This window comes from Anolis sagrei, chromosome 4 (genome assembly GCF_037176765.1).
Source record: "Anolis sagrei isolate rAnoSag1 chromosome 4, rAnoSag1.mat, whole genome shotgun sequence".
NCBI classification, from domain to species: Eukaryota; Metazoa; Chordata; class Lepidosauria; order Squamata; family Dactyloidae; genus Anolis; species Anolis sagrei.
In genome coordinates this window covers 75896569-75916120 of record NC_090024.1, presented here as the reverse complement: position 1 = coordinate 75916120, position 19552 = coordinate 75896569, and the positions used below count along the sequence as shown (strand labels likewise).

At 40.4% G+C, this 19552-nt stretch overlaps 1 protein-coding gene across 2 annotated transcripts in view; it reads right to left on the bottom strand.

Annotated features, from left to right (window-relative positions):
- Positions 1 to 19290, bottom strand: part of NFATC1 (nuclear factor of activated T cells 1) — a 172050-nt gene extending 152760 nt beyond the window's left edge. Inside the window, exon 1 of one of the 2 annotated variants that reach the window (XM_060774945.2) lies at positions 18768 to 19290. In XM_060774945.2, the coding sequence (XP_060630928.2) occupies positions 18768 to 18786 (19 nt within the window). In that variant the 5' untranslated portion in view covers positions 18787 to 19290. Of the gene's footprint in view, positions 1 to 3404; positions 3481 to 18767 lie in introns of those variants that run through there. The other variant, XM_060774944.2, reaches the window with a different exon arrangement.
- Between the last annotated feature and the right edge of the window lie 262 nt (positions 19291 to 19552).

The window sequence follows — 19552 nt, the reverse complement described above, 5'->3', positions numbered from 1 at the left end:
GTTCTACAATTCTGCTGGTGCCTTGGGCAAATGTGTTTTTTTTATCTAAAAACCCCAAATAGGTTCTCCAAAGGTCTAATGGTTAGAGCATATCAGACTCCAAAATATGCAGCTTGGGGCAAGGAATGTCATTTTGCCTAAGGGGAGGTCAGGACCCATCATAACCCTATTCTTACATTTTGACTCTAAAAATAGCAATCACAGCAGGGTAAAAGGGTTGGGAAACATGCAATACCTTCACTACAAACCCAAACCCACATTTGTCACCATCTGATGCTACACATTTAGGTGATGGTGGTAGGATTTAGTATAGATTGAATTATCAACAATGATATTTCAATTCCATGTGGAGCTGTTAATGTCATTTGGGTCATTCAAATGGGCCCTGCAAGCTGTTTCTGATTTTACTAAACAGATGGGCCCATCCAGGTTTTCACAGATCAGGTCCATTTCTCAGAAGAGATTACTATGAAATATATTTTCCTAATACATGTCACGAGGAATTTATCTCTCTCCACATTGCCTCCAGAAAGTATGGGGCAAGTGTGCCACATATTCAGGGACTTTGAGCTGATTTTACAAGAGGCAATTTAAAATAGGAAATGACAAAGAAGTTGACTATACTATACTACACAGTATATTATAATTATACTATATCTTTTGATACAATAGAGCAGTGATTCCCAAACTTTGGTCCTCCAGATGTTTTTGGACTTCAGTATCTTACTGTTGGCCAAGCTGCTTAGGGTTTTCTGGGAGATAAAGCCACAAACTCCTGGAGGACCAAGGTTTGGGAGCCCTGAGTTCCTTCAGGGAGAGAGGGTGGAATATAAATAAAGTTGTTGTTGTTGTTGTTGTTGTTGTTGTTGTTGTTACTCAGGGATTGCCTGTATAGGCAGCAATGCCCCCCCCCCCACTCATCTTATGCCCCATGTATAGAAGGAACCCAGAATGTCTGATGCATTTGTGGCCAGCTTGTGAACAGGAAACTATATTGCTATCTCTCTTCTTCTGTGTAATGATTTCCATTGCCGTAACACCTTACAGAAGCATTATTGACTATGAAAATCATACACAGTCTGCTGTTAATGTTTGATCCTTAGTTTTCAGAAAGTAATACTCTAGTACTGCCATGTTACTTTAGCAGAATACTGTAACTATAACATTTCTATGTAGGAATTAAACTGCTTTGTCTATGTGCAGAGAAGTAAATCGTGGAGACCTATATTTCTTTACATTTGGGGCACATAACATACTTTCTTTAGAAAGATTATGTGGTCAATTATTTATTTTAAGGAGAAGCGAAAGAACTAGTCTCAAAACCAGTTGACTGATGGTTCAGAAAGCCATTTACATCCATCATTGTCTTGCTCAAATTGCCTTTGAACTAAACAACCTTATGGTGAACTGCTGGGCTAACCTTGGATGCTCATCACACTTGTTCATTTCTTCTGCCATCACAATTTGTGAGTGCCAACCTGGGCTGAACCTTTCTGTAATTTTACTCTGTTCAGTCAAATGCTCAGATGTTTTTCTCAATGTGTCAGGGATATTTTTTTTTCCAATAAGGAATGAATACAGGAACAGTTGAGCCCATAATATTCAGCCTGGAGCAAGTATAGAATTTACCAGCTTATTGATCACTTAACACAATGAATGGCATTCTCTCGGAAAAAAACAACATCTATGCGTGAAAGGCATTGGAAATTTGGAAAACAACTTGTAAATATATTTTTGTCCCATGCCTATTATTTTTAGCCTCTCTTAATTTTGGATATTCACAAGAGAGGTTTGACACTCTCAATCCATTTAAAATACCAACTTTAGATAACTTTACATTTTTGGAAATGTAGCTGGTTAAACCCTTGTGCCAGCTGAACTGCTGATCTGAAGGTTGATGGTTCGAATCCGCAAGATGGGGTGAGCTCCTGTCTGTCAACTCCAGCTTCCCATGCAGGGGCATGAGAGAAGCCTCCCATAGGATGATAAAACATCCGGCCGTCCCTTGGGCAACGTCCCTGCAGATTGCCAATTCTCTCACACCAGAAGCGACTTGCAGTTTTTCAAAATAAAAATATTGGGAAAGTAGTTATATGTGCTGAACCTCAAGATAGCTTGGAGTTCCAAAGAACTTGAGTTGTTCCAGATGATAAAGGCATTGTGATCTTAATATTCTAAGAATATTAGAATAAGAATCTCATGAAATTTCCATTTCTGATGAGAAAAAATGTATCTCACTTTTTTAACATCCCCTCCTCAACTGAAGTATTTTTGAACTCCTTTTCAAAAGACATAAGCTAGCATCCTACAAAATTAAATCTAAACTTTGTTTGGAGGTTTAACAAATGGCAAGGAATGTAGTTGGGTGGGGAAAGATCATATGAAAAGTATGGAATAACTACAGTATCCTAATTCCAAAAGATTCCAGATCTCTCGAGTACGTTGCGCCAAAGACTCTTTTATCTACTTGGCTAATTGACAATAAATAAAACCTTGAGCCCAAATGGAGATTGCTCATTTGTGTTTTGAAAAATGTGTTTTTCTCTAGCTATAGCTGTCCCTGGTCTCTCTCCCGCCTGCCTCCCCCTTTCCATCCAGCCACCCACCCATTTGCCAGAATGTGTATGTTGCATACTTCAATATGGTACTAATTATGTTGCCTGCAACAGAGCCACAAACAATCCCAACCAACTACACTCCAAATGAAATGGAAGGGGATTAACTGCTGAGAAGTGTTCTGTTCCTATGGCTTGAATTTCCAAACAGGCTTCTTCCTCCACAAGCAAGCTGAGCTTTTGTTGCAGTTGGGATCAACTAAACCTCGGTCCAGCACTCCAAATTTAAATCTCAAGTTAAATTCCTTAAAGACACTAATTCTTACTCTGGTTCCTAATACTTTGCAATGACATATTTGTTTCTATAGTAGCACATGCTAAACTTACAGACTTACATGCTAAACTAACACCCTCAGTTTCAATTACTGTCAAGTTATTGCAACTACATGAATTTCATAGGGTTTTCTTAGGTAAAGAATACTCAGAGGCAGTTTTGCCAGTCCCTTCCTTTGAAGTATAGCCTACAGTACATGGTATTTATTAATGGTTTCCTATCCAAGTACTAACCAGAGCTGATTCTGCTGATCTTCCAAGATTAGGAATCTGGTGCCTTTAAGTTATTACCGATGTACCCATCAGACTGTTTTGAATTCTGCTCCTCAATCCCCACTGAGGATTGGTAGAAACTGGGTAATGTTAATGCTTACAATTACTTAGTTGCAGCATCACTACTGCCAACTGTGAGTTAAAGACATGTTTCATGCAAACATATAGTAGGTATGTTTTGCCTGTGACCCTGAAACCCCACCATGGGCTTTTCCTGGCAAAATTTGCTCAGAGGTGGTTTACCTTTGTCTTTTTTTGTGGCTGATAGAAAGTGACTTGCCAAGGTCACCCAGTAGACTTCCATGGCCCAGCAGAAATTTGAACCTTCATCTCCATAGTTCAAAAGTCAGAACACAATACCACAACGGATCTCTTGTGGGTACTTTACAATTCTGCTATTTTTAATAAAGGCTCAGAATTATTAAACAAATGGGACTGTGAAGGATGTAACACCATCTAGAAACAGAATTAGAAGGGGTCAGTCAGGCCAGTGAGTCTAACACCTTACTCAACACAGGAACTCCTGCTAGAACCTCACTTTGAAGGCATCCAAAAAAAAGAGACACTGTTCGCGCTCTAGAAAATTCATTCCATTGCTGAGCTAACTTCATTTTACCATCAAGACATTCCTTCTAAATATTTACGTCTATTAACTGCATTGGATGAACATTCTCATGACCAATTTAGCCAGCATCTCTCTAGAGCTTAGCAATGTCACTTCTTTCAGTTACAAACCCCATAACCTCCAATCAGCATACCCAGTAGCCGGGGGATTCAGGGAGCTATGGTCCAAAAAGTAACCTTTCCAAACTTTGCATTGTCATTCCATGGTTATGGCTCCAAATGCATCTTGTAGACACTCCTCATTCACTCCCTTCCACATTTATAGACATTACTCACACACATATTTTAGAACAATTCCAGGGGGTTGCAGTCCTGATCATTTAGTGGCTTCTTCCACTCGTGTCCTTTGTTTAATCTCTGTTTTGTGTATTTTAATATGTATTTTATAAAGAAATAGTTTTAATATGTGTATTTGTGGTATTTTTACAATGTTTATGTGTTTTAATTTTTCTGTAACCTGCCTTGAGAAGAGGCAAATAAGAAATAAAATAATAATAATAATAATAATAATCATAATTAGTAGTAGTAGTAGTAATATAACAGTGCTCCATGAAGTCATGCTGGCTACATGACCTTGGAGGTGTCTACAGACAATGCCAGCTCTTCGGCTTAGAAATGGAGATGAGCACCACCCCCCAAAGTCAGACACGACTAGACTTAATGTCAACGGGAAACCTTTACCTTATTATTATTATTATTAGTAGTAGTAGTAGTAGTAGTAGTAGTAGTAGTAAGTGGCTTGCTGACTACAGTATATAGTGATCGAATGCTTTCCCCTCCCCAGTCTAACCAGTAGCAGTTATATTTTCAGGATCCTGGTGTTTATTAAGAAATAAAAATGGTTATAAATGCTCAGATTCTCTGCTTGGAGATATAGCGCTTTCACATTAGCCAAGATAGTTTTACAGTCTGCAACATGCAAATGACCTCACCGTCCCAAAAGCTTGGACTGCAGAGCTTTCAGATCTTCAAGGCTGTATTTCAAAGGAATAGTTTTTAAAAGCAGTTATGGAAATGGTATTCCACTATATACTCTGGGAATCCCATTTTCCAGCCTGATGGCTGAAAAGACCATCACAAGAGCCAGGAAAATACCATTTTTTCCATGAGATCCATTCTGCTTCTCCCTCCTCTCCCTCTACTTTCCATAACAAAGTGCTATATTGCCTTACACATTTTCTATTATAGTTTACACTGCTCTGGCAAACATCTGCTCCTGGTTTTCCCCCAGGCAATTTACAGAATTTGATATTGAATTGGTGGTAACCACTGGTCCTTAAACACTCTTGCAGCCAAGGTTCCCTGACAGATACGTCTGCCAGTCTTCTTAAGGAGGAATTAGCCAAGAGCTCTTATGCTGGGTGAGGATGTGCGTGTGAGAGAGAAAACTGGCTCGGAGTGAAAGAGGTTGTTGTTATTGATTTAAGAGGCACATCTGCCTAGCCATTTGGCAAAAGAAACTACAGATACATTGTGCAATGTACCAGCCTTCCTTGTCGTTGCTGCCTTTTGATTATGTATTTGCTCCCAGCTGTTTGTTCAAAGGATCACCAGAGTATGCAAGAAGTCTTCTGCATCATCTATTTTTTTTTTTTGGGGGGGGGGGGTCATTTGGAATAATCAAGGTAATTTTAAAGGAATTTGAGGGCACTGAAGAGGGATAATAAATTGTGAGACTATTGGTTACTTGTGCCCTACTGAAGTTGTAATTTCCCCCCTTTTCTCATTTTCTTTTGTTTATTTAATCATACTTCTAGTCTTTAAAGTATTTAAAAGTGAGGGTAAAGTAAAGGTAAAGGTGCAATAAGTCTAGTTGTGTCAAACTCTGGGGGGTGGTGCTCATCTCCATTTCTAAGCCGAAGAACCAGCATTGTCTGTAGACGCCTCCAAGGTCATGTGGCCGGTATGAATGCATGGAGTGCCATTATCTTCCCGCCAGAGTGGTACCTATTGATCTACTCACATTTGCATGTTTTTGAACTGCTAAGTTGGCAGAAGCTGGGGCTAACAGCAGGAGCTCACCCCACTCTGGATTTGTGCTGCCAACTTCAGCAAGTTCAGCAGCTCAGTTGTTTAATTCACTACACCACCGGGTGAGGGTATATACCAATAATCAAAATAATGTTGCCATTATTGAAACAATTGCCTTCTGATCCTTTTAAAGAGGTTATATTATTCAAAAAGGATTGAGCTTTATCTGTGATCTGGAATTGGAAAAAATGCATCACAATCAGGAGGAAGCAGGGCAATGGGACCGAGGAACAAGGTAGAACAGGTGTTGTTGTGGATGTTGATGTGATATATCTTTTTATCACTTATTACCAAATCTACAAAATGTTATCTGTCCATTTTAATACCAACTCCTCAAAAGCTTCAAATAGTTCTTGTAAATTATAAGTATTCTGCAAACTAAAGTCTCATTTTCTTCAAGGATGATGACACAAACATTTCAGAAAAACATCTGTGCTTATTGAGAACATAGAGAAAGAGTATGTGTACATTTTACATTCGTATTTTTAACTGCCTGAATCATAGTACCATGAGTCCTAAAGAAAGGAACACCCAATACCATTCATGAGTGTCATCTTGGCACTGAGCTATATGAAAAGAAGAGCTCAAAGAGTCTGTATCAGAGCCAGAAGCATGTAAAAACTGAAGACGTGGTATACTCTTATGGACCAGAAGTTTACTGCAAACAGAAATATAGAATTATTTTATGCTGCCTCTACTAGAGCACAAGATATGTACATATTTCATAGGATGAAAGTGAAAAGAGGATACATATAGTGTGAATAAGTAAAAGGCAGCAATGGCATCGGTCCTGTGAGGAGGAAAAACTCCTCAAGGATGAACTTTCTACATGCCATAACTCTTGTCATGGAAGCTGTAGGTAAGATCATGCGAGATTTCAACCACAGAGGATGTGGCAGCAACTCCTGCAATTACTGAGTCCATTTTGCATGAGCTGCTGAAAAATTCTTTGGGTAGATTTTTTTATAGCTGTGGTTTGTCATATCCCCTGGTTAGTAGGATTTTGTCCAGTTTGTTCTCATGGCCATTTTCATATCACCTGACCATGAGTTTTACACCTCATTCCAGACCTAGCTGTCCCCTATGACATTACATCTACACTGCAGAATTAATGCAGTTTGACTCCACTTTAATTGCCATGGGATCAATGCTATGGAATCATGGGAACTGTAGTTTTATTGTCTAAACGCTAGAATTGCATCAAGTACTGGTAGTTAAAAGTGGTATCAAACCACATTAATTCTACAGCATAGATGTATCCAAAGACTCACAACATCACAAGAACTTGTCTCAGATATGACCCCACAATCTTGACATGTTGCTGACTTGGAAGCCATAGCCATACACCACATTTTAATGTCTTGCTGTATATATTTCAATGGAATTATTATACAGAAGTTGAAGTGTTTCAAATCCGTTGGTCAAAACTGAGACAGAAGCTTCCTGATTCTTTGTCAAATGAGGCCTTTTTTATCAGGAAGCTACAAAACACACAGAAATTAAAATGCTACCCATGTGATATGAAAAGACTCATTTGCATTATATTTTAATATCTGTCCTTCTGCCTGGCCTTTGTCCAACCATTTTGACTGAATTCAAAACTATCTCTTTGTTGTTTGCTAACCAGTCCATGTCAACCTTTAAACCTATGTTAATTAACATGCAAATTGATGGATCATTTCTCCAGTTCCTATATTTAACTCATTCAAGTTCACCCAGATCTGAGAGAAAGGCTTGCAGCCTATCAAGCCAAATTGCCAATATTAAAATATTAAAAATGCCTTATTAACTTATGGGCACAAACTAATATAGCAGGCCAAACCGTATATAGAAATCAAACCAAAAAGGTTCTCTGAAAATTTATTAAGTTTCTTGTGGGCCATTGTACATGGTTTGATGGTTACATTCCACTAACAAGTTCACAAGTCGTACTAACCTTTTAAAGGTAAATAGAGATTATGCAGTGTTGGATATGCAGCAGAGTTACATTGTTGTTGTTTTAGTAAAAAAACCAAAGTGCTTTCTCGTACTTAATGGTCTAATAGTCTATAAGGTACTGCAAGTCCATTTTGTTATCCATGCACATAGTGGGAAAATATTGCCACTCAAACTAAACAAAGTTAAAAGTGTAACATGGTAATACAATTATTTTCAAAACATGGGCAAATGCTATGGAAAACAAAACCCACCTCTAGCATGATCAAATGTATATATCCTTTCTTTTTTCAGTCATTGTGGTGAATCAGCATTAATATTAATAATATTATTGATATTATTGATAATATTGATAATATTGATAATATTGATATTATTGATATTATTGATATTATTAATATTATTAATATTATTAATATTATTAATATTAAGGAGCCCCCGGTGGCGCAGTGGGTTAAACCCCTCTGCCAGCAGGACTGAAGACCGACAGGTTGCAGGTTCGAATCCGGGGAGAGGCGGATGAGCTCCCTCTATCAACTCCAGCTCCTCATGTGGAGACATGAGAGAAACCTCCCACAAGGATGATAAAATCATCAAATCATCCAAGCATCTCCTGGTCAATGTTCTTGCAGACGGCCAATTCTCTCACACCAGAAGCGACTTGCAGTTTCTCAAGTCGCTCCTGACACAACCAAAAAAAGCATTAATATTGATGAGGTAAATCTTCTATGCTTTCTTCTTGCTCTCTGATGTTTTCTCAGATCTCCATCTGAATACAGAGGGCCTTTCCACTCAGCCCTGTATCCCAGAATATCAAGGCAGCAAATCCCACCTTATCTGAGTGTGGTCTCAGATAACCCAGTTCAAAACAGATATTGTGGGATTTTCTGTCTTGATATTCTGGGATATAGGGCGGCTGTGTGGAAGGGTCCAGAAAGTCAAGAAACTCCATTATACAGTCTGTTGTTCTGTGATAGTATTAATTAGCCATTTTATTTTTATCATGGTTAGATAAGTTGTCGAAATGGAAACCAGAAAACCAAACAAATACTCAAAGACAACCCAAAAATTGGAAGTTCTGAAAAAAAGAATGAATGTGATATAATCCTTAAAGTGTTGGACTGAAACATAGGAGATCGAAGTTGAAATCCCCATTGAGCCTTGACATTAGCTGGATGATCTTGGACTACTCAACTCAGCCTAGCTCACAGAGTTTATATGATGATTGAAGTACAAACAAGAAAAACCATATATGCCACCTTGAACTTGAAGAAGTGTATATTACAATCATAAGTAATAAATAATAAACAGACTGCTTAGACAAAAGGATAACACAGTCCACAGTAGTTCCAAACCTTTGGTCCTCCAGGTGGTTTGGACTTCAACTCCTAGAAATCCCAGCCATCTTACTAGCTGTTAGGAATTGTGGGAGCTGAAGTCTAAAACACCTGGAGGACCAAAGGTTAAGAACCAGTGGAAAGGCAGCCAAAGTTGATTGAGAACTTTCTATTATTATTATTATTATTATTATTATTATTATTATTATTATTATTATTTCTTGCCTGCCTCTCCTTATGGTGGGTCTCCATATACATTACAAAAGTATATCATGATTACAGGCTAGACTGAGTACAAATTTAATATTACCTGTTTGTCAGGCCATGGTTGTAAAATATGAACAACAGTGTTAGTATACATTTCTTCACACACATGCATTTTTCTTTTCAATTTCATTTTTGAATTCAACTATCGTATGGTGTAATGCTGCTCCAGTGCCAATGATATAAACAGTTGGTTCAAACCACCATTTGAAAACTGATTTTAACTAGGACTGTAGACTGTGGTTGGAAGCTAAGAGTAATTGGTAAATATGCTGGCGTATATCTAATGCAACTAAATACTAAACCATAACTATTTCCAAAAATAAAAACAAGAGGCTGATGTTTGAAAGAGAGAGAGAGATCAAATAGTGTCATATCTGCACTCGGTCATCCAATTCAGTTTAATTCAATATATTCAGTTTAATTGAACATGGGTCTACATCAGTGTTCCGAACCTGTGATCTGTGACCCACCAGTAGTCCCCAAGAACAAAAATATAGTCTGTGGCCTCACCATTACTACACTGTTGCCTCAAAACCACGCAACAACTAGACCGACTGGTCTCACAAAACCCTCTTATAGTGCCAAGGCAACAGAGATATCGGGAGGGGAGAGGCTGGCTACCCACAAAAGATTACTATTGCCACATCAGCTCTAGATTATTAAATATGGTTTTCTGTGAGTGAGTACATGGTGACTACTGGATGGCATGTGTTCTGTATGAGAAACTAGAGCTGATGTGGTTTACCCAATGCAACTTTCTGAATCAGCACCCCAAATAACCAAACCAAATCTAAAGTTGACCAAAAACTGATTTGTAACCCTTTTGGTACTGATGTTGGAGTGTGGTCCCTGGTCAAAGTGGTCCCTGGTTTAAAAAAAAGGTTGAGAATCACTAGTCTACATATATACAACACAGGATGTTAGGATCTATTTTCAAGCCCTGATTCTATATTTACACCACACTAATGCCACACAATTCAATGAAACTGCAAGTTCAGAACTGCATTTAGTTCAAATGGCCTATTTGTTGAAATTTCATTGCATACCTTGTTCATTTTATAATCTCAGAAGAAGAAGAAAAAGACAGCAGATAAACTCCAGAAACCAACTAGAAATTGTTTCCTAATAATACAGCTTTGTTTGGGTTTTTTAAAGTCTTGATTTCAAGTGAACACCCATAATTTGCAGGTTTCCTTTTCATAAATTATAGTGAGATTTCAGGAAATCCCTGTAAAACATACTTTCAGTTATTGCTGCTCCTGCACCCTGAAAATAGCCTGAAGCATTCCATAACTATTTTAAATTGAGCTACAAATATGAATGGGTGGCCCAGCCTCAACACAACAATTAACTCAGCAATTCATTTCTGTGATTTGGTTTAGCTCAGCAGTTCTCACAGCACGTCTCTCTAAATCAGGAATAAAACTTTCTCAGTCTCCTATTAAGGATTTTCGGCACATAAGTTGCCTGGATAGGAAACAGAGTTATAATTGTCTATATGAATTTATGTAATTGCTGTTTTTTACCACTGTATGGTGCTTTGAATCCCACCAAAGGGAGAAAAGCGGGATAAAATGAATAAGTAATAATAATAATAATAATAATAATAACTGCATAAATATATATACAACAAATAAGTGGTATATGCATGCTAAAGAACTAAAACTAGCCATAGCGTATCACTGAAAAGTGATGGCAAATCCCTGTTTGGCTTTCTCCTCCATTAGATTTCTTTAAAATTCCTACTGACCTCAGAAGACATTTACAAATTCTGGGAAGTTCGTAACAAAAACAAATGATATCCCCAGCTGTCTGCATTGGCAAAATTCAATAGAGTCATCTTTTTTTTCACTATGACGCTCAAAAGATCCAACCTGGCTACTATGTAGCTGGCTAAAGATGAAGAACTAGGAAAGAAGAGAGAAGGAGGGAAGGAGAGGTAAAATCCCTAACTCTACACAACAAACATGGCTGAATATTTATTTATTTTTAACATTTATATTCCGCTCTTCTCACCCTGAAGGGGACTCAGGGCTAAGCACAACATACAAACAGCAAGCATTCAATGCTGGGACATGAATTCATTATATGCATACATAAATATTAAAAACATTTATCTCAGCATTAAAATATGCTGTTTAAAACCGTCTCAATCATCAATGTCAAATCTAATTGGCCTGGTAAGGTTTCCTATCAATGCTTTATTGCACTGTCCCAAAAACTTGGTCCCAGAGTGAAGTTTTTACCATCCTTCTAAAGGACAGGAGGGAGGGGGCTGATCTAATCTCACCAGGAAGAGAGTTCCATAGCCAGGGGGCAATCACCAAGAAGGCCCCGTCTCTCTCTCACCACACCCCTGCCAATTGCGCCTGTGACAATGGTGGGACGGAGGGCAGGACATCCTCGGAGGATTTGAATACACAGAGATTGAAGCCCAGACTTTTCTGAACTAACCAATTCCAAACTCACTAGTCAGACAAGTGTCTGATTCCATTTTTCCCTACCAAATCCTCTATCATCCCAACAGTGAATGACTTTTTAAAAAAATGTATATACCAGTTGTCATCCATGGAGTTCTCAGAATAATGATTAGGAAAAAAATAATTAAATTAAGACAACAGTCAGGGCAGCAAGCAGAACATGCCAGTGGTCGCTAGCTTAAAACAAAATCATGTACTAAAATATCTTTAAACTTCCAAGCCAATTGAAAGCTCTCCATCTGCGAAGCAATAAAACATAAAATGTCAGTTCTAAATTATCTTCCCCCGGGGAAAGCATTCCAAGGCTATACTGTATCACAACAGAAAAGACCCCTCTCAGGGTCACTCAATCTCCCAGCAGTGGGGGATCGCAGAAAAAGCTTCTGCTGGTAAGTATAATGCTGACAAATAGAGTTGTCTCACAGAATAACTGTCTGTATGGAAACTTTTCATGCTTAGAAGGATTAGCAGTAGCAGGCATGAAGTATTTTATGTATGTAGTGGTGTGGAGTTGGATTTGGGATACCAGGGTGCAAAACCCCATTTAGCCATGAAAACACACCGGGTGTCCTTGGTCAAATCTCAATCTTCCAGTATTGGGTGGGGATACTTTTCGGTTTTCTACTCAGAGGTGCCCATCTTCCTCTTCGTATCTCCCTCTATGAACCATCTCGGAGGTTAAGGTTTTCCAGGAACGGCCTGCTCTCAGTCTCAACCCCTCACATGTGTGACCGGTGGCGATGAGAGACAGGGCCTTCTCAGTGGTGGCTCCTCAACTATGGCAATCCCCCCCAATGAAATTACATCAATGCCCTCCCTCCTGGTCTTCAAAAAAAAAAGTAAAAACTTGGCTATTGGACCAAGCCTTTGGGTAGTAAGCAATACAAGGAATGGTTAGGATTATGTGCAATTGATATTTGTAATGGCCTTGTACCATGATTTTTGGATTATGTGATTTTAACATTTATTTCAATAGATTTTTAACTCCATGTTTTAATGTTTTAATGTTGTTGCATTTTTATGACCTAATTGATAGTTATATGTTATTGTTGTTTTATGTGAGGTTTCATATGTATTTGAGGTATTAAATTTTGCCATAAATATGTTGGAAACCACTTTGAGTCCCGTTCCCCCCCCCCCCCCCCCGGGTGAGAAATGGAGTATACAAGTGAAATAAATAAATAAATCCATTGGTTCTACTGGCTGGGAAACTCATGGAGCAGCAGTTTCTTGAACCTCGGGGGGGTTTCCTTGTATAAACAGATCCAAGAAAGACTCCAGTCATGAATTATCAGCACAAATGATGTAAACCTCTCCAGTTGTTTCCAAAAGCATTGAGGGTCACGGGTCAACTTCCTCATTTGATCACTTGTCTGCACTTTACAAACTCCTACAGCCCACTGCTTGACCTCCCCAACATACACAGCCACTCGGGAGGCCACACTCCAGACAGACCTTTAGCTTCTTTTGTACTTTTGAGGAAGTATTTTTTGGTTAAGGATCCCTATTTTTAAGGCAGTCACATATGATCCTGAAGATATAAAGTCAAGCTGAATCTACACTGCACTATATCCCAGGATCTGATCCCAGATTATCTGCTTATCTCAGATTATCTGGCAGGTAGACTTATATAATTCAATTTAAAGCAGATAATCTGATATCAGATCCTGGGATATAGGGCAGTGTAGATCCAGCCTCAGATATTTTACAGACACACATACACACACTAAACTTTTGTTACTACACATGAGCTTGGAAATAACCATTTAATATTTGGAAGAGACATTTAAAGGTTATCAGAGTACAATTGCTAAATGATAAATAGTGGGCCCTTTACATCCACTAGAGTTTAGCTTCAGGATTCTTCTGTGGATACCAAAATCCATGGATGCTCAAGTCCCATTATATCCAATTGTGTAATAATAATAATAATAATAATAATAATAATAATAATAATAATTGCTCAGGTGATTCATTGGACCTTGTGCCACAAATACCATCTGCCTGCGACAAAGAACTGGTGGGATCACAAGCTGGAAAAAGTTACAGAGAATGAACAAGTCAAGCTACTCTGGGACTTCTGGATTCAGACAAACAGAGTTTTGGAGCACAACACTCCTGACCTCACAATCGTGTTAAAAAACAAAGTATGGATTGTGGATGTTCCAATCCCAGGTGACAGCAGGATTGAAGAGAAACAACTGGAAAAGCTGACACAATATGAGGATTTAAAGATCGAACTGCAAAGACTCTGGCACAAACCAGTCAAGGTGGTCCCAGTGGTGACTGGCACACTGGGTGCAGTGCCTACAGACCTTGGCCTGCACTTAAACACAATTGGTGCTGACAAGATTACCATCTGCCGGTTGCAAAAGGCTACCTTACTGGGATCTGCATGCATTATTCGCCGATACATCACACAGTTCTAGACACTTGGGAAGTGTCCAACGTGTGATCCAATACAACAGTCAGAAGAGCGTCTGCTGTGGACTCATCTTGTTGTGTTTCAAATAATAATAATAATAATAATAATAATAATAATAATAATAATTTCTTTATTTAAATACCGCCCTATCTCCCCAAAGGGACTCGGGGCAGTTTACAGACAGAAGAACAAAGTGGCGAACATTCATTGCCAAAACGAACAAACATCAAACAACAATAGTGAAGTATACTGGTGTCCCTTAAAATGCCGAAATCATGGTTTGCGTTTTGGATATGGAGGGCTGACTGCTCAAGAATCTCATTCCATAAAATAAATATATGATGGATTAAATGTTTCAAACAGCAAAAGCATCTAAGCAGGCATGTAGCCAGGGGGGGGGGGGGGGGGCTTGAGGGGCTTCAGCCCCCCCCCCCCTGAAATTCTCATGGTGGTTCGCGAAAAGGCCTTACTGGTGCATTATTTAAACTGTTATGTTTATTCATATCATGATCTGATCACCATACTCAATATATATCCCACATGCATGGGGGTATTGGGATAATGATACAAAAGGTTTGCTAGGCTAGACCCTCTTTCACTCAGACTCAGCCCCCCCCCCCCCCAAAACTCAGCCCCCCCCTGAAACCCCCCCAGAAATCCCCCCCCCCCGAAACGAAATCCTGGCTACGGGCCTGCATCTAAGCAGGAAAGATGATTTTTGTAAAATAGTTCTGCCACATGCACAATAGAGGACCTTCTTACAGCGACACCAGAGGCACTCCAAGAGGCCACTTCTGGTCAAAGGAAATTTAGTACAATACCAAGTTTTTAACTTTGTTTCTGGTTTTCTATACGTTGTTACTGTATTCTCAATTTGCTGCTGACACAATAAATAAATGTAAAATAGTATACTTGGCAGTAGGATTGCCAATAAGAGAAGATGTATAATATAATAATATGTGTGTGACTTCAAGTTACCCATCAACTTATGGTGTTCCCACAAATGTCATAGAGTTTTCTTAAGCAAGGAATACATACTCAGAAACAAATTGTGTTCTATGGTGTTTGCTCCCAGGAAAGTATGTCTTAAGGCTAAAAACATGTATCTACCTATGTAGTAATATATATAATTGAACGCAGCAAGGTTTTTAAATTCAAAAATACAAATGGAATTTTATTGTTAGTTGACTAGTTGTTTGTTTTGCCATTGTATTTTGATTAAGCATTTTTTTATGAGAAAACTGTAAGAGTTCTGTATAAATGAACCCACCAAGTTGTGCATAATTTCACCCTTACTTTCTAAAAAACAGAAGCAAAGCATTTTACATAATCTGACCAATGATTCTTTCAAACTAGAAATGTTCTTTCCACAATCAAACCATGAGAAGTTACAGTTCAAAGTTGTGTTGGCTGCAATGTGTACTTAGGCATGAACCTAACAAGAAATCTTTGCACGTGTACTAAGCAATCAATCAGATATAGAATCATAGAATTAGAAGAGACCACATGGGACATCTAATCCAACCTCCTGTCATGTAGGAAAAGCACAAAGTACCCCCAACAGATGGCCACCCAGCCTTTGTTTAAAAGTTTCCAAGGAAGGAGCTTCCACCATACTCCAAAGTAGAGTTCCACTGAAGAACAGCTCCCACGGTCAGGAAGTTTTTCCTAATGTTCAGGTGGAATTTCCTTTCCTGTAATTTGAACCCATTTCTCCAAATCCTAGTCTCCAGGACAACAGAAAACAAGGATGCTCCCTCTTCCTTATGGCACTATTTCACATATTTATACATGGCTATCCTGTCTCCTCTCAACTTTCTCTTCTGCAGACTAAACATCCCCAGCTCTTTAAGACACCCTCATAGGGATTCATGGTCTCCAGACCTTTGATCCTTTTAGTCTCCCTCCACTGGACACCTTCCAGGTTGTCAATATCTCTTTTGAACTGTGGTGCCCAGAACTGGACACAGTATTCCAGGTGAGGTCTAACCAAAGCAGAATAGAGAGGCATCATGACTTCCCTCAATCTAGACACAATTTATGTATGCGTCTGTATCTCTTATAAGGAATTGGTTGAACCTGCGGATAGTAAAACCGGATGACTGTGTTGAGAAAGGATGCACAGCTACGAAGTGGGTAATCACGATGAAATGTTCAGAAAGCTGTGGTCTAATGTTTCAGAGGGCCCACTTGCCATCCAATTGGCCAAATCCTCCACTGTCCTGAGGGTCCTGGCTATGTCTTATCTTGAAAATGCCACTGAGAAGTGGAGATGGGGAAGCAGTGCTATTTGGTTTTAATGTAGGAATGTGAGGACATTGCTTTGAGAGAAAATGGGTTGGTTGATTTGGTGCCTAACTGGGATCAACATACAGGCAGACCCTGAGTTGCAAACATCTGAGGCCCCTCAGTGTAGACCCATATAAGCATGACGTGGGTCTACACTGACCATTCAACAGTGTTATATAGCAGCGTGGACCCATATAAACCTGACATGGGTCTGAATTAACCCATCAGCTGCATTAGATAGCAGTGTAGACCCATATAAGCATGACATGGGTCTACAGTGATCATTCAATGGAATTTTATAGCAGTGTGGACCCATATAAGCTTGACGTGGGTCTACATTGATCATTCAAGAGCATTATATAGCAGTGTAGACCCATATAAGCATGATATAGGTCTACACCAGTGGTTCTTTACATGTGGGCTGTGGACCACCAGTCGACTGCGAGGATGAAAATCTGGTCTGTGAACCTCCTTCCTCTGCATTCATTTTGTTTTATTTCTGCTCCTTTCTCGTCGCCTGCCACTCCTTCCCTGTCGCTGACCATGGCATATGTTCTGTATCAGAAACTTGAGCTGATGTGGTCTATCCAGTGCAATTTTCTGAATCAGCACCCCAAACCAAATCGAAAGTTTATTTATGTTTTTACGACATTTATATGCTGCTCTTCTCACCCCGAAGAGGACTCAGAGCAGCTTAGAAGATATATATACATACAATATATTATATTATTAGCATAGTACAATATCAGAATTATATATTAATATATTGCACTATACCATTATATTGTAATATTATTAGTAATATTACATGTAATATAATATATATAACTTTTTTTGTTGTGTCAGGAGCGATTTGATAAACTGCAAGTCGCTTCTGGTGTGAGAGAATTGGCCGTCTGCAAGGACGTTGCCCAGGGGACACCCGGATGATTTGATGTTTTTATCATCCTTGTGGGAGGCTTCCCTCATGTCCCCGCATGAGGAGCTGGAGCTGATAGAGGGAGCTCATCCACCTCTCCCTGGATTCGAACCTGCGACCTGTCGGTCTTCAGTCCTGCCGGCACAGGGGTTTAACCCACTGCGCCACCGGGGGCTCCATATATAATTATAATATATCATTAGTAGTAGTATTATATTGTATTACATTATAATATTACAAATATTATATGTATATACAATATATATTATATTATATTATATTATACTATACTATACTATACTATACTAACTATATTATATTATATTATTAGCATAGCACAGTTGACCAAAATAAACAGATTTGTAACCCTTTTGGTACTAATGTCTCTAGCCAAAGTAGTCCTTGGTAAAATAAATAAAAAAATAAAAAGGATGGGGACCATTGAGGTGAATAGATAGGCTGAAGTTACACTTCAAAATGTCCCTCTTTTGACTTAAATACAAGTCCAACTTAAGAACAAACCTACAGAACCTATCTTGTTCGTAACTTGGGGACTGCCTGCCTAGCAGCGCCTAATCGGCTGCTGTAACTCCACGGTGTCCTGGGATTCCTTGGGTTTCAGGAGGCGGTCCCTGCCTGCCTTCCTTTCCTTCTTTCTTTCCTCCTCCTCTGAGCTGCAGACAACTTTCCCTTCTCTTTTTAGTTGGGATCCTGTGGGGAGGGAGTCTCTCTGCGTGGGAGGCTGAACCCTCCTCCCCCCCCCCCCCCCCCACTCCCATTCCCCAATTCCCGCAGCGGAGAACCCACTTGGCGAGGCAGTCCTCCGCGGCGTCCGCCTCCCTTGCGCCTAAGGCCAGCGAGGGGAGACCCCTATTGGCCGGGAGCCGCATCCGAGAAACCTCCCGGCGGCTTTGGGGAAACACCAGGGGGACACCGCTTCCCGCCCACGCGGCTTCCTCCTCCTCCCTCCCTCCCTGAATGCCTATTCCCCGCCAAAGGAACCCAAACAGAGGCAAACTAAGCCTGGAAAACCCAATGCATTGCTTTGGTTGTTGTTGTTATGGAAAAGTAAAGTTAAGGCTTTCCCCTGGCATTAAGTCCAGTCGTGTCCGACTCTGGAGGTTGGTGCTCATCTCCATTGCTAAGCCCAAGAGCCAGCGTTGTCCGCAGACACCTCCAAGGATTGGACTGCATGGAGCGCAGGAGCGATTCCTATTGACCTACTCCCATTTTGCATGTTTTTGAACTGCTAGGTTGGCAGAAGCTGGGGCTCGTTATGGAAAAGATGCCTCTATTTACCTTCCTCCGCCGACTTCATGCTGGTGTTGGCCACTGGAGACTTGGAAACGCAGCCGGAGAAAGTTTTCTTTCCTTTCCTTTCACGGCGTGGAGAAGGTCCGAGGGTCCCGGCTTGGCATCCGTTGGTGTTGGAGAAAAGAAGGGAAAGAAAGAAAAGAAAAAGAAGGAGCGAAGCAGGCGAGCGGGTCTCCCTTTGCAATGCCACCAAAGTGACTTGACAGTTGGATGCTGCTCCTGCTGCTTGGTTTTGGGTATATATCTGGGGTTAGAGCCCAAATTCAAGCAGCTGTGCCCAGGGAGACGTCATGGAGAGGAGCACTGAATGGGGAAAAGGGGGGGGGGGAGAGAAAGGAAGGAAAGAAGGGGGTTCTTGCTCCAAAGAGGAGGAAGGCAAGAGGCAGCTACTCACTGACGCTCTGCCTCCCTTCTCTTCCCTGACTCAAGGCTTTCCTTTGCATCAGGGAAGTTTGGAAGAGTCTCTCTCTCTCTCTCTCTCTCTCACTCTGACGCACAGAGGCGGCTCGCGCCCGGCCGCCCTTTTTAAAGCTGGAAAACACCCCCCTCCTCCTCCTTGCCCCCCTCCCTCCAGTTCTAGCCCCGCCCACTAGGTCCTCGTGACGTCACAGGCCCGGTCAGGGGCTCCTCTGGCTGCTCAGCTGCCCGCCAAGCGCGCGCACGGACGGACCGTCGGACTGATATGCGGAGGGGGGAGCGTCCGGTGGGAGGAAGCGCTGGGAGGGGGGCGGTTCTGCCAAGACGGGCCCCCTCCCTCCGCTCCCGCTAAA